This window comes from Protomyctophum parallelum, assembly GCF_964188405.1.
Source record: "Protomyctophum parallelum genome assembly, chromosome: 3".
NCBI classification, from domain to species: Eukaryota; Metazoa; Chordata; class Actinopteri; order Myctophiformes; family Myctophidae; genus Protomyctophum; species Protomyctophum parallelum.
In genome coordinates, this window is record NC_139698.1 from 57446830 (window position 1) to 57459689 (window position 12860).

Consider the following 12860-nt stretch of genomic DNA (forward strand, 5'->3'; position numbering starts at 1 on the left):
ATATGTATATACCCTCAGTATTTCTGTCAAGCTTTCGTTTCGCGGTCCCGGAATACGCTTCCGTCCTGTCTGAAACTCTTTGTAAAGAAAAAGCTCGCAGTCTGGGGATAATGCTTTATGCTCTGTGTCTTCAACAGAAGTGCAATTTGAATGAGGGAGTAAACCACGGGCTCCTGCATATAAGGAGGGAGGGTGGGCCATGCAGGGACCACGTGGTTTACACCCAGCCAATTAAATTGTCTGGGAGCTTATCATATAATGCTTCTGTGATCACGCCAGATGGCGCTCTTTCCCAGTGCGAGTCACTGAGCGTAGTATTAATTATAAGAACTTCCAGGTACGATGTCACGCGCATACCCTCTATACAAGGGAAAATGGCATTTCAACATGGTACGCAAGGGCAGTTTTAAAAAGCCACGTTAACAGATCAACATTCACAATCACAGGTGAATAGTTGTAATTTGTCTGCTTTATAAATCTCCCTCTGGGATGTTGTCATTGCATTTCAGGAGTCCAGCACCTCCTCACAGGAGGCTGAGATGTTTGAGGACTCCGTCCATCCCCAGAAGGTGTTAAAGGGCCTCAACAGGCTGCGCCGTACTCCAGGCTCAACACACACGTCGGGGATCAAGGAGGGAGTTCCAGAGGCTGATAAAGTTGTGCGGGGGGTGGTGAAGGCAGGTGGAGGACGGAGGCAGCTTATCCGCATGGCTGCGTTACGAAGTCCCTCTGCCTCCCCCAACACCCAGAGACCGAGACCCAAGCAAAGGCCGAAGGACGTAGAGAGGGCCTTGTTGTGTGATGTGATTCTGTGCTGTGAGGGACAGGAGTTCCCCTGCCATCGATACGTACTGGCCTCCTTTTGCTCATACTTTGAGGTCATTTCACACATTCGCTAAATTTGACCTTGGCATTCACATCATTTACAATTTAGGCATTTAGCAGACGCCCTTAATCCAGAGCGACTTACATTGAGCAATAACAAATCACATACATCACATACATAAAAAGTAGTTATCATGAAACATGCGTAAGCTAAGAACGTAACAGTGGAGTATCTATATAATTAAACTACCGTATACATATAAGCTATACATGTATACTATACTATTACTATCCTATACTATACTATACTATAAAGTGAACCTAACATGCTATATCTAATGTATTCATTGTTGACGCAATTGAAATGAGAAAGGCCTAAACCCTGAAAACATCACCTTTTCACCCTGCACAGGCCATGTTTACATCTGGCATGATGGAGTCCACACAGGACCGGGTGTCCCTCAGTGGCGTGGAACCTGAGATTGTTGGTATGTTGGTGAACTACGCCTACACTGCAAAGGTGTCCATCTCCACAGCAAATGTGCAGGTACTGCATTATTATCATCATCATCATTCATTTGTCCTATGTGCGTGCTTACTTCCCATTCTGGGCGGGAACCCCTTTTGGTGTTTTAAGCATTGTCATGCTTTAGCTATAGAAAAATAGCAGATATACAAGCTCTTAGCTTGTAGAGCTTGTAGATCTGCTATTTATTTTTAATCGTAAAAATGTGGCGCAAACCTTTGAATATATATTCTTTCAGAGCGAACATTTTTAACTCAAATCTTTGCTTCTGGTGGATGAGGTCCCTGGAATGACATATGTTCAGATGGGGGTCGGCGGCCAATTGCATATATATTTGGGGGTCCTTGACATGAAAATGTTTGAGAACCACTGACATAGAAACATGAGAACGACTGACATAGAAACATGAGAACCACTGACATAGAAACATGGGTTTTTCAGAAAACTGTCAGGATTTAGAAAACATTTGTAGAATCTGTTCTCAGGTCTAAATGGGTTAATAAACACATGTGTGTTTGGTCTACTCCAGGCCCTGCTGGCAGCAGCCAACCTGTGGGACGTCACGGCTGTTGGAAACGCCTGCGGTGACTTCATGAAGCCTCACATCGACAGGAAGAACTGTGTAGAGATGTTCTGCTTCTCTGAGGACCACTCCTGTGACACGTTGAAGAAACACAGCATGGACTACATTCTGGAACACTTCTGTGTTCTCTATCAACAGGTCAGTCATAGAGCGCCGATGTCCTGACGCCAGTCGCTCGTCCCCTCCATCCCCCTGGTTCACGGAAGTAATTTCTCCATGGAGAATAGCATGGGGTGATCTTAATGTTGTGCGTCGCAGTCCCGCCCCCTTTCATGACGACGCCAGGCCCACGAAATGATTCCCAATGCATTTTTCCTCATAGACATTTCAAAAAAGTATTTAAAGACGGTTACGTCGCAGACAAAGCCAACTCGAGTTGTGACAAATCATGACAATAAACACAATATTTTGGACCAAACCAATAATTACAAAGAAGAAAAACAACAAAAACTGCTGTTTCTTTCTAATTCTTTGTTCGGTTGGTTGTCATGATTTGTCGCCACAAGAGTTGGCATTGTACGACACTTAATCTTAAATAAATACTTTTTGTAAAATGAACGGGGAATCATTTTCTGGGCCCTGGTGGGGGGGGGGGGAGGGTAGGGGAGGGGGCAGGACTGCGACGCTCTATAAGCATTGTGGTCCAAAAATATACAAGCTGTCTCTGCGTTATTGTCAGGGAGGTTTATGACAGTCAGTCACTCATTATGATAGTCTGTTTCTAGCGAAAATGTAACTAATTCAGCAGCAGTAACATTAGCGTTGTCTCTCAGTCAGTTGATTCTTCATATCCATATGAGTGAAACGGCCGGGGTGACATGTTTATTTTTCAAACACAGTTCTTATATGAGACGATCTAAAATCCCCCTATGGGGATTACAATGCAAATAAAAAGTACATGAACCCGTGGATTTGTGCGATATTGACGTCAGACTTCGGTGCTCTATTGAGGCATCATACATTTACCAAGTTGTTTTGTTTGTTGGCTTTTTCACCCATGACTTTGTTTTATTACCATTTCTCCAAGGTGTCACCCTCACCAGTAACTGACCTACACCTGGGTAGAAACATCAGTCATGTCAACTGTGACCAGTGTTGATTTTGTCGACTAAAACTAAGACGAAAAATGTTCGTCGGCTACCTTTTTCCACTGACGAAAACAAAATGAAAACTAAGCTATGATGACTAAAACTATGACTAAATATACTGACAATTTCGTCAACAAATAAAAACTAGACCCAGAGTCAGTTCATCTTTTAGATATTAACCTACCTGTGTTTTCTTCTACCAACAGGTCCCAGAGTCAGTTCATCTTTTAGATATTAACCACCTGTGTTTTCTTCTACCAACAGCCAGAGTTTCTCTCCCTCTCTGTGGAGAGACTGACAGAGATCCTCTCCAGTGATCACCTGAGTGTTCCCAAGGAGGACACAGTGTTTGAGGCTGCTATGATGTGGTTCGACAAGTGTCCTGCTACCTGCAGGCACAGCTTTGGAAAGGTCAGTCTTTTCTTATTCTCACATCCTGGACCTACAGTATATGATATTGATACTACTACTACTACTACTACTTTTTTTTCCCTATAATTTTTATCCCATTTCTTTTCACCCAGTGTCAATTATCTAATGTAATCCTGGGCGCTACACTTCCTCTGCCAACCTGGGGGGGCAGCGGACTGACCTCATGCTTCCTTCTATGTCCAAGCTGCTTCTTTTCACCTGACAGGGGGGATTTCCCCGGACGGACGTAGCGCGTGGTAGGAACAGGAAGGTCCTTTCAGGCGCCCCGGCTGGCCAGGGGGAGGTAGTTTAGAGACCAGGATTACTGCATTACTTTTTTGTGAGAGTACCTACCCTAGGGGACACGGGGAGAACATGCAAACTCCACACTACCGACTGTGCCACCGTGCCCCCTGTTACTACTACTTATTGATAATATGTATTATTATTATTTATTTTTTTATTGTTATTGTTATTTTTATTACTTGGACGGCGCCCGTCTTGGAACATTTTTTTTCTTTTTTTAAACCTTTTTTCTTTAAACCTTTGACACAAGATTTTGTGTCTTATAACAATCATTTGAATAATTGTTGTTTTACCCAATGTCCAGTTGAACTAATAAATAATGAGTCTTCCACTTTATTTAAATTTTTAAGGTACTAGAGCTCATCCGTCTTCCTCTCATCAGTCCCTCCTACCTTCCCACTGTGGTTCTGTGTCTGGATGTGGTGAAAGAACACGAGGGCTGCCAGAGGTTCATCTCTGAGGCCAAGAAGGAGAGACCCTACCGTAACACAGCACGCCCCCGTAGGACCACAGGTACCCTACCGTAACACAGCACACCCCCGTAGGCCCACAGGTACCCTACTGTAACACAGCACAACCCCGTAGGCCCACAGGTACCCTACTGTAACACAGCACAACCCCGCAGGACCACAGGTACCCTACTGTAACACAGCACACCCCCGTAGGCCCACAGGTACCCTACTGTAACACAGCACAACCCCGTAGGCCCACAGGTACCCTACTGTAACACAGCACAACCCCGTAGGCCCACAGGTACCCTACTGTAACACAGCACAACCCCGTAGGCCCACAGGTACCCTACTGTAACACAGCACAACCCCGCAGGACCACAGGTACCCTACTGTAACACAGCACAACCCCGTGGCCCACAGGTACCCTACCGTAACACAGCACAACCCCGCAGGACCACAGGTACCCTACTGTAACACAGCACGCCCCCGTAGGCCCACAGGTACCCTACTGTAACACAGCACACCCCCACAGGTACCCTACTGTAACACAGCACACCCCCACAGGTACCCTACTGTAACACAGCACACCCCCACAGGTACCCTACTGTAACACAGCACGCCCCGTAGGCCCACAGGTACCCTACTGTAACACAGCACACCCCCACAGGTACCCTACTGTAACACAGCACACCCCCACAGGCCCACACGTACCCTACTGTAACACAGCACGCCCCCGTAGGCCCACAGGTACCCTACCGTAACACAGCACACCCCGTAGGCCCACAGGTACCCTACTGTAACACAGCACACCCCCGTAGGCCCACAGGTACCCTACTGTAACACAGCACAACCCGTAAACCCACAGGTACCCTACTGTAACACAGCACACCCCCGTAGGCCCACAGGTACCCTACTGTAACACAGCACAACCCCGTAGGCCCACAGGTACCCTACTGTAACACAGCACACCCCCGTAGGCCCACAGGTACCCTACTGTAACACAGCACAACCCCGTAGGCCCACAGGTACCCTACTGTAACACAGCACACCCCCGTAGGCCCACAGGTACCCTACTGTAACACAGCACAACCCCGCAGGACCACAGGTACCCTACTGTAACACAGCACACCCCGTAGGCCCACAGGTACCCTACTGTAACACAGCACACCCCCGTAGGCCCAGAGGTACCCTACTGTAACACAGCACACCCCCGTAGGCCCACAGGTACCCTACTGTAACACAGCACACCCCCACAGGTACCCTACTGTAACACAGCACGCCCCCGTAGGACCACAGGTACCCTACCGTAACACAGCACAACCCCGTAGGCCCACAGGTACCCTACCGTAACACAGCACACCCCCATAGGCCCAGAGGTACCCTACTGTAACACAGCACACCCCCGTAGGCCCACAGGTACCCTACTGTAACACAGCACACCCCCGTAGGCCCACAGGTACCCTACTGTAACACAGCACACCCCCACAGGTACCCTACTGTAACACAGCACAACCCCGCAGGACCACAGGTACCCTACTGTAACACAGCACAACCCCGTAGGCCCACAGGTACCCTACTGTAACACAGCACACCCCCACAGGTACCCTACTGTAACACAGCACAACCCCGTAGGCCCACAGGTACCCTACTGTAACACAGCACAACCCCGTAGGCCCACAGGTACCCTACTGTAACACAGCACACCCCCGTAGGCCCACAGGTACCCTACTGTAACACAGCACACCCCCGTAGGCCCAGAGGTACCCTACTGTAACACAGCACACCCCCGTAGGCCCACAGGTACCCTACTGTAACACAGCACACCCCCGTAGGCCCACAGGTACCCTACTGTAACACAGCACAACCCCGCAGGACCACAGGTACCCTACTGTAACACAGCACGCCCCCGTAGGCCCTCAGGTACCCTACTGTAACACAGCACACCCCCGTAGGCCCACAGGTACCCTACTGTAACACAGCACACCCCCGTAGGCCCACAGGTACCCTACTGTAACACAGCACACCCCCGCAGGACCACAGGTACCCTACTGTAACACAGCACGCCCCCGTAGGCCCTCAGGTACCCTACTGTAACACAGCACGCCCCCGTAGGCCCACAGGTACCCTACTGTAACACAGCACACCCCCGTAGGCCCACAGGTACCCTACTGTAACACAGCACACCCCTGTAGGCCCACAGGTACCCTACTGTAACACAGCACGCCCCCGTAGGCCCACAGGTACCCTACTGTAACACAGCACGCCCCCACAGGTACCCAGAGGTACCCTACTGTAACACAGCACGCCCCCGCAGGCCCACAGGTACCCTACTGTAACACAGCACACCCCCACAGGTACCCTACTGTAACACAGCACACCCCCACAGGTACCCACAGGTATCCACAGATACCCTGCTGAACACATGCATGTTAAAACCAATCTACTCTGTCTCACCTTGTCCTTCTCTCCTGCTTGTTGCAGTGTCTCATCTTGTCCTTCTCTCCTGCTGGTTGCAGTGATAGTGACGGTGGGAGCAAAGTGTAACAAAGGTGGTTTACACAAAGTGGAGAGCCTGGATCCCCTGAAGAACAACAGGAAGACTCTAGGATATCTGCCCTTTAAAGCACGTCAGTATGCTGTGGTCGCGTCAGGTGAGGATTACCATCAGAGGACTGGATCCTACTCTGAATTGTTGCACTAGAATTACATTTGGATGATGTCTTGAAGGGTACAATTTAAGCATTCATATTAGAAGACTCTCTTATCGATAGCTGTAATTACGAGTTCAAAATCTGACAATGTCACGCAACCTTGTCAACTAACTAACAGTGTAAATAGTCACTTAATAGTGCAAAAAAGAAAGAAATATATAAAAGAAACTAGGACACCTTACACCACAACAACTGGGAAACATACACCTATCCCTGTTGAGGGATACTGGGAACGGGGTTATTACTTGCGCAAGCATAGCGTGCAAGTACTAGTTTCGCCCAGGACGATATTCGATGAGTATGCACCGTCCCAGCAAATGACGTAATGACGTAGTTCATTGAGAGGTAGTTATACCAGTTATACCCTGACGTCATATGCTGGGACGTGCATACACATCAAAAGTGGCGCAAAGTAACCACAGTATACCGCTAATCAACTTACAAATCCAATCCTGTGGATGCAGAGGTCGTTGTTTTATTGCGTCCCTTAAAGGACAACTTTAGTTTTTTTCAAACAAGGTTCATGTTTTAGGTTGTTAATAGAGAAACTAAAAGGTGAGTGTTCATTTTCTTTCATTTGCTGCTTTCTTTCGTTTTGGGGATTTTAGCAGTTTTTGACAGGGGGGGGGGGGGGGGGCATTCGAGCATGGGGATAAATATGTATTGTTTTACAAAATAGTATGGAGATTTATTATTTTATTATTTACTATAGTCCTAGTAAACCCCAAGAAATTACATCTGGCCACAAAAGATCACAGGATCTATTGAATGTGACAAACTGACATATTGAGCCTATACACACAGTATAAGCCTTCCCCCAGTAGGCTACCTTCACATTCAGTAGATCATGTGATCTTCTGTGGCCAGATGTAATTTCCTGGGGTTTATTAGGACTATAGTAAATAATAAATAAATAAATCACCATCAAATTTGGTAAAAAAAATACATATTTAGCCCCATGATCGAATGCCCCCGCCCCCCTGTCAAAAACTGCTAAAATCCCCAAAACGAAAGAAAGCAGCAAATGAAAGAAAATTAACACTCACCTTTTAGTTTCTCTAATAACAACCTAAAACATGAACCTTGGTTGAAAAAAACTAAAGTTGTCCTTTAACTATAAACTGCGTTTTGGGATGCAAAATGCATACTCACAATAACATAGAAGATGGAGAAAATAGAAGATACGTGAAGACATTTCAACTTGTGTATTAAAGCATATTACAATCTTTATTTGTAATATATTTCTTAACAATGGAGGAATAACTGGTTTTAATTCTGCTCTCCTCCCACCAGGCTCCACTCTGTATTTGGCCGGAGGATATCTTGATCATTCGGCCAGTAAGGAGGTGTGGCGCTATGACGTTCACCATAAGTCATGGCTGAAGACAGCTCCCATGAAGACGGCCCGCTATGGCTTCAGTAAGGGCCGATTCATACTCCTATTTTAGAGCCGAATAAAAGTCGGTTTGGCCCTCTAGAGCCGACAATTTGACGTCATTTGAAGTTCGGGGGGGGGGGGGGGGGGGGGGTACCGTCCTAAAGTCGGCTCTTCGGTGCTACTGAAAATTTCTGACGAGCCAAAATCATTTCGGCACTACAGCGCCGAAACAGTGGTAAAATAGGAGTATGAATCGGCCCTAAGACTGTCACTCAGTTCAACCACGTTATCCCTGGAGTCCCTGTTTTGGTTATATCATAGGCAAAAACAATAATCATCATTTGTGGGATGAGCAGTGCTGCTAAGTGGGTTGTGGGTTCCCATGAAAAATGCCCTCTGCCAACACAAACTGTGGCATCGGGATCCGATCGGATCGGAAAAATCGGGAGTGTGTACTGTGTATCCCTAGATCTAATGATCTTTTTTTGTTTGTTTTTCTCTCTGCCCAACCCCACCCAGGCCTGGTGGAGCTGGATGGATGTGTGTTTGCCGTGGGGGGCTTTGGGAGTGAGGAGATTAAAGCCTCCATAGAGCGTTACGACCCCCAAAACAACACCTGGAAGCTCCTGAAGGATGCCGTGCCCGAGGCTTATCGTGCCAAAGGTCTCGTCTTGTCTCCGCTTGTGGTCGCACAAGGAAGATGGCTCTATTTTATTGGTATAGAACAGGTTTATTCATGATGAAGATGGCTCTATTGTACTGGTACGGACGGGTTAATTAAGGTCCCGTTCACGTCTTTACTTCGGTAGCCTCGATGCGAATGGGCATCATTCTTGCATATTAAATTTGCCTTCTGCCTTAGTTTGCCTTAGTCCGCAGCAATTTGCAACGCAGCAGGGAACTTTATCAATGTGTTCAATTCATAAACTACGCAGTGAAATCTATAGTGTTTTTGAGTGGTGCAACCACTCCAAGGAACAGTAATATCCGTGTTCACCTATGTGTTGGTTCACCTATGAGTACCAGTATGACTATTAGTACCAGTAGGGGCGCTGTTGTGCCAGAAACAGAGAGAGAGATAGTGCTGCACTGTTGCCTGCTAATGAGAGAGAGAGAGAAAGAGAGAGAGGAGTGGGGGGAGAGGGGAGTTGCACCACTCAGTTCACACGGGTGTGATTTTTAACTTATACTTCGAATAATACTTATGACGCAATATTAGGGTAACGTGCATGCATGCAATCATTGCAGTGTGTCATCAGGGAGTGTGTGTGTGTGTGTGTGTGTGTGTGTGTGTGTGTGTGTGTGTGTGTGTGTGTGTGTGTGTGTGTGTGTGTGTGTGTGTGTGTGTGTGTGTGTGTGTGTGGCGCTCTCTCTCTCTCCTGGACCCTAGGTCGTGATCCAGTCCAGGTCTCCAAGTACCACCCTGCAAGATCTGTGTGGAAAAAGGTCACTCCATTTGGGTCCCTTCCAATGCTTAATGATCCGTCAGCTGCTTGTGTTCTGAATGGAAAGATCTATGTTACAGGTAACATACTGTAGCTGGTCTTATAGATCTATGTTACAGGTAACATACTGTACCTGGTCTTATAGATCTATGTTACAGGTAACATACTGTACCTGGTCTTATAGATCTATGTTACAGGTAACATACTGTACCTGGTCTTATAGATCTATGTTACAGGTATCATACCTGTTCTTAAAATCTAAGTAAAGCAAAGCAACATCAAATAAAACTCCAATTAGTTGTAATCGTTGTAACACTCGGGTTCGGTCTCTATCCTTGTATTACTCTATGACAGGGGTTTTCAATAGGTGGTCCGTGGACCACTGGTGGTCTGTGGAGGTGTTCCATGTGGTCCCTGACCGTGCATTTAGTAATGTAGGATTTGTAGAATCTTTCCACTAGTTGAGAAACCATGAACTGAATGACCTGGTGACCTATGATGGCCGTAGTAATTTACTGACAAGTTGGAGGTCAAGAAATTCAACAGAAAGAGGGAGTTACAATCTCAAGAGGGGGAAGTGCACCGGATTGTCTGGTTGAGTCATTATTATTAGGAAATGAGTAGTCCATGAACCAGTGGTTGACAAATGTATACACATGGGAGGCATATCAACTGACACAAAAGCACTAATCTTAGCCCAGGTCCCCACCCAACACAAACAGTGGTCCCAAGGTTAACTCTAAGTCAGGGTGGTGGTCCCTCGTTCACAATCAGTTGACAACCTCTGCTCTATGACACACGACACCCGCCACAGTGAACCTCTGCTCTATTCCGCCGTAGCCTGAAAACCCACCTTTTCAGACTCCATCATGGCCCATAGCACTTACCCTAACCCCTTAGATAGCATTTCTGTTGGCTTAGATAGCATTTGACACAGACTTATAGCATGTTATGTAGACAGCACTATAATTGTATTGTATATAGTTATAGCACGCCATAGTACATATGTATAGCATAGTAGTAAATATGTATAGTTTATATGTATAGTGTATGTATAGTTTCATTATATAGATATTCCACTGTTACTTTCTTAGCTTACGCATGTTTCATGATATTGATAAATGCTTTTATGTGATGTATTCCCATGCTTTTGTTCTTGCTTAAATGTAAGTCGCTCTGGATTAAGAGCGTCTGCTAAATGCCTAAATTGTAAATTGTAAATTGTATGACACACGACACCCACCACAGTGAACCTCTGCTCTATGACACACGACACCCACCACAGTGAACCTCTGCTCTATGACACACGACACCCACCACAGTGAACCCGCCCACAGAACAACCTCTGCTCTATGACACACGACACCCACCACAGTGAACCTCTGCTCTATGACACACGACACCCACCACAGTGAACCTCTGCTCTATGACACACGACACCCACCACAGTGAACCTCTGCTCTATGACACACGACACCCACCACAGTGAACCCGCCCACCGAACCTCTGCTCTATGACACCCACCCACCACAGTGAACCCGCCCACAGAACTGGCTAAAGACACAGTCAGAATGGCTCCTTCGTACAGTAAGCTACTTGAGTAAATTAAGCACAGTGAGCTTACAGTACAGACCTTAGTTCCATAATACAGTGGTTCCCAAAGTGGGGTCCGGGGACCTCTAGGGGTCCTTGATGGATTTCCAGGGGGTCCCCAGCTAAATGATAGTTTGGAACCAAATGGACCCTTATGGGTCTAACATTGATTTTATAATATAAATTGATAGAAATGCCATTAAATGAGGGCTTGAAATTAAACGGGTTTAGAATCACTGCTAGAGCCGTGACAAATCTTCTCTTATGGGGGTCTCCCTGGCATATCTCTTCCAACGGGGGTCCACGGGCTGATAAATGTCGATTTAGGGGTCCTTGACATGAACAAGTTGGGGAACCACTGCCATAAGTAAAGTAATAGACTCACTTCAACTTCACTGCAGGTTGGTCTCCCACATTTGACCCGTTTCTACATGGTTGCTCCATGGCGTGCTTCAACCCAGAGACCAACCGTTGGACCACGTGTGACGCCTTAACAGGTCCCCCGCTAAGCTACCGGCATAGCCTGGCTGTGGTGGACGGACAGATCTACATCCTAGGAGGCGTGGATTACAAAGAGAGGTGAGACACTGTTCACCACCAACAGGAACGTGCACACACAGACATCAAAGGGGGCTTCAGCCCCTGCCCGTTAACTTTACCCGTCTGTAAAACAACTGCCCTCTCCAGACCACGAATGCAGCATTTTACCAATGCTAATTACTTACTGGTGAAAGTAATGCAAATGCCACTCATTTCCATGTCATATACCGGGAAGGCAGCAGTCGGTGAATTGCTTTTTTCCGAAGTCTCCTGAAGTTGGAACGCAGGATTTTTGGCGTTGGAACAAATTTGTTTCAAATCCATGTCGTTACACCACATCTCCACTAGCCTAGATAAAGAGTGCTGGGTTGCGCCCCGAAAATAGCTGACCTGCAAGCTCTCAACGTGTCACAGCACGACATGTTGTGAGCTTGTAGATCTGCTATTTTTGTTATTAATTTTCTTCCAAAAGTCCACCAATGCCTGCCTGGGGGGAAAGTGTCGTCTTGTCCACACCAGGTCCTTCTCTTATGGCTATGTTGGTGTCTCTTTTCATGCAGAAATGTGAAGGGCATGGCGCGCTACTGTGAGGAGACCGACAGGTGGGAGAGCATGGAGTCTGGTGCTGGTGGTGCATTCCACTGTGTCACTCTCAGGCTGAGGAAGGATCACGTACCCGTGGCTGATGACGATGATGAAAGCTCTGATGATTCTTCTGATGATGAAGATTCAAATCTTTCTGACTTTCTAATTTGATGAGTATTATGAGCCGGATACTGAGGAGGACGAGGATAACGAACGGGACTTTTTTAGGCAATGGGGTGGAGTATATTGAACGTGATTTCTCTTAAAGGGATTGTGACTAAAACATGTTTTAGCTTTGCCTCCGCTCCTGTCTCTGTGTCTGTACTCTGTATGCCTGTCCCTGTGTCTGTATGTCTGACCCTGTGTCTGTCTGTCTGTCCCTGTATATGTGTCTGTATGTCTGTCCCTGTCTATGTG

At 46.9% G+C, this 12860-nt stretch overlaps 1 protein-coding gene across 1 annotated transcript; it reads left to right on the plus strand.

The window, feature by feature from the left end:
* Positions 1–342: 342 nt before the first annotated feature.
* Positions 343–12614, plus strand: LOC310856035 (kelch-like protein 23; the record flags this gene model as incomplete). Its single annotated transcript, XM_083761253.1, has 12 exons — positions 343–390; positions 510–878; positions 1238–1372; positions 1881–2072; positions 3287–3433; positions 4090–4252; positions 6708–6842; positions 8196–8321; positions 8800–8997; positions 9671–9805; positions 11720–11897; positions 12419–12614. The coding sequence occupies 12 exons, from the start codon at positions 343–345 to the stop codon at positions 12612–12614; spliced, it is 2022 nt and encodes a 673-aa protein (XP_083617379.1).
* Between the last annotated feature and the right edge of the window lie 246 nt (positions 12615–12860).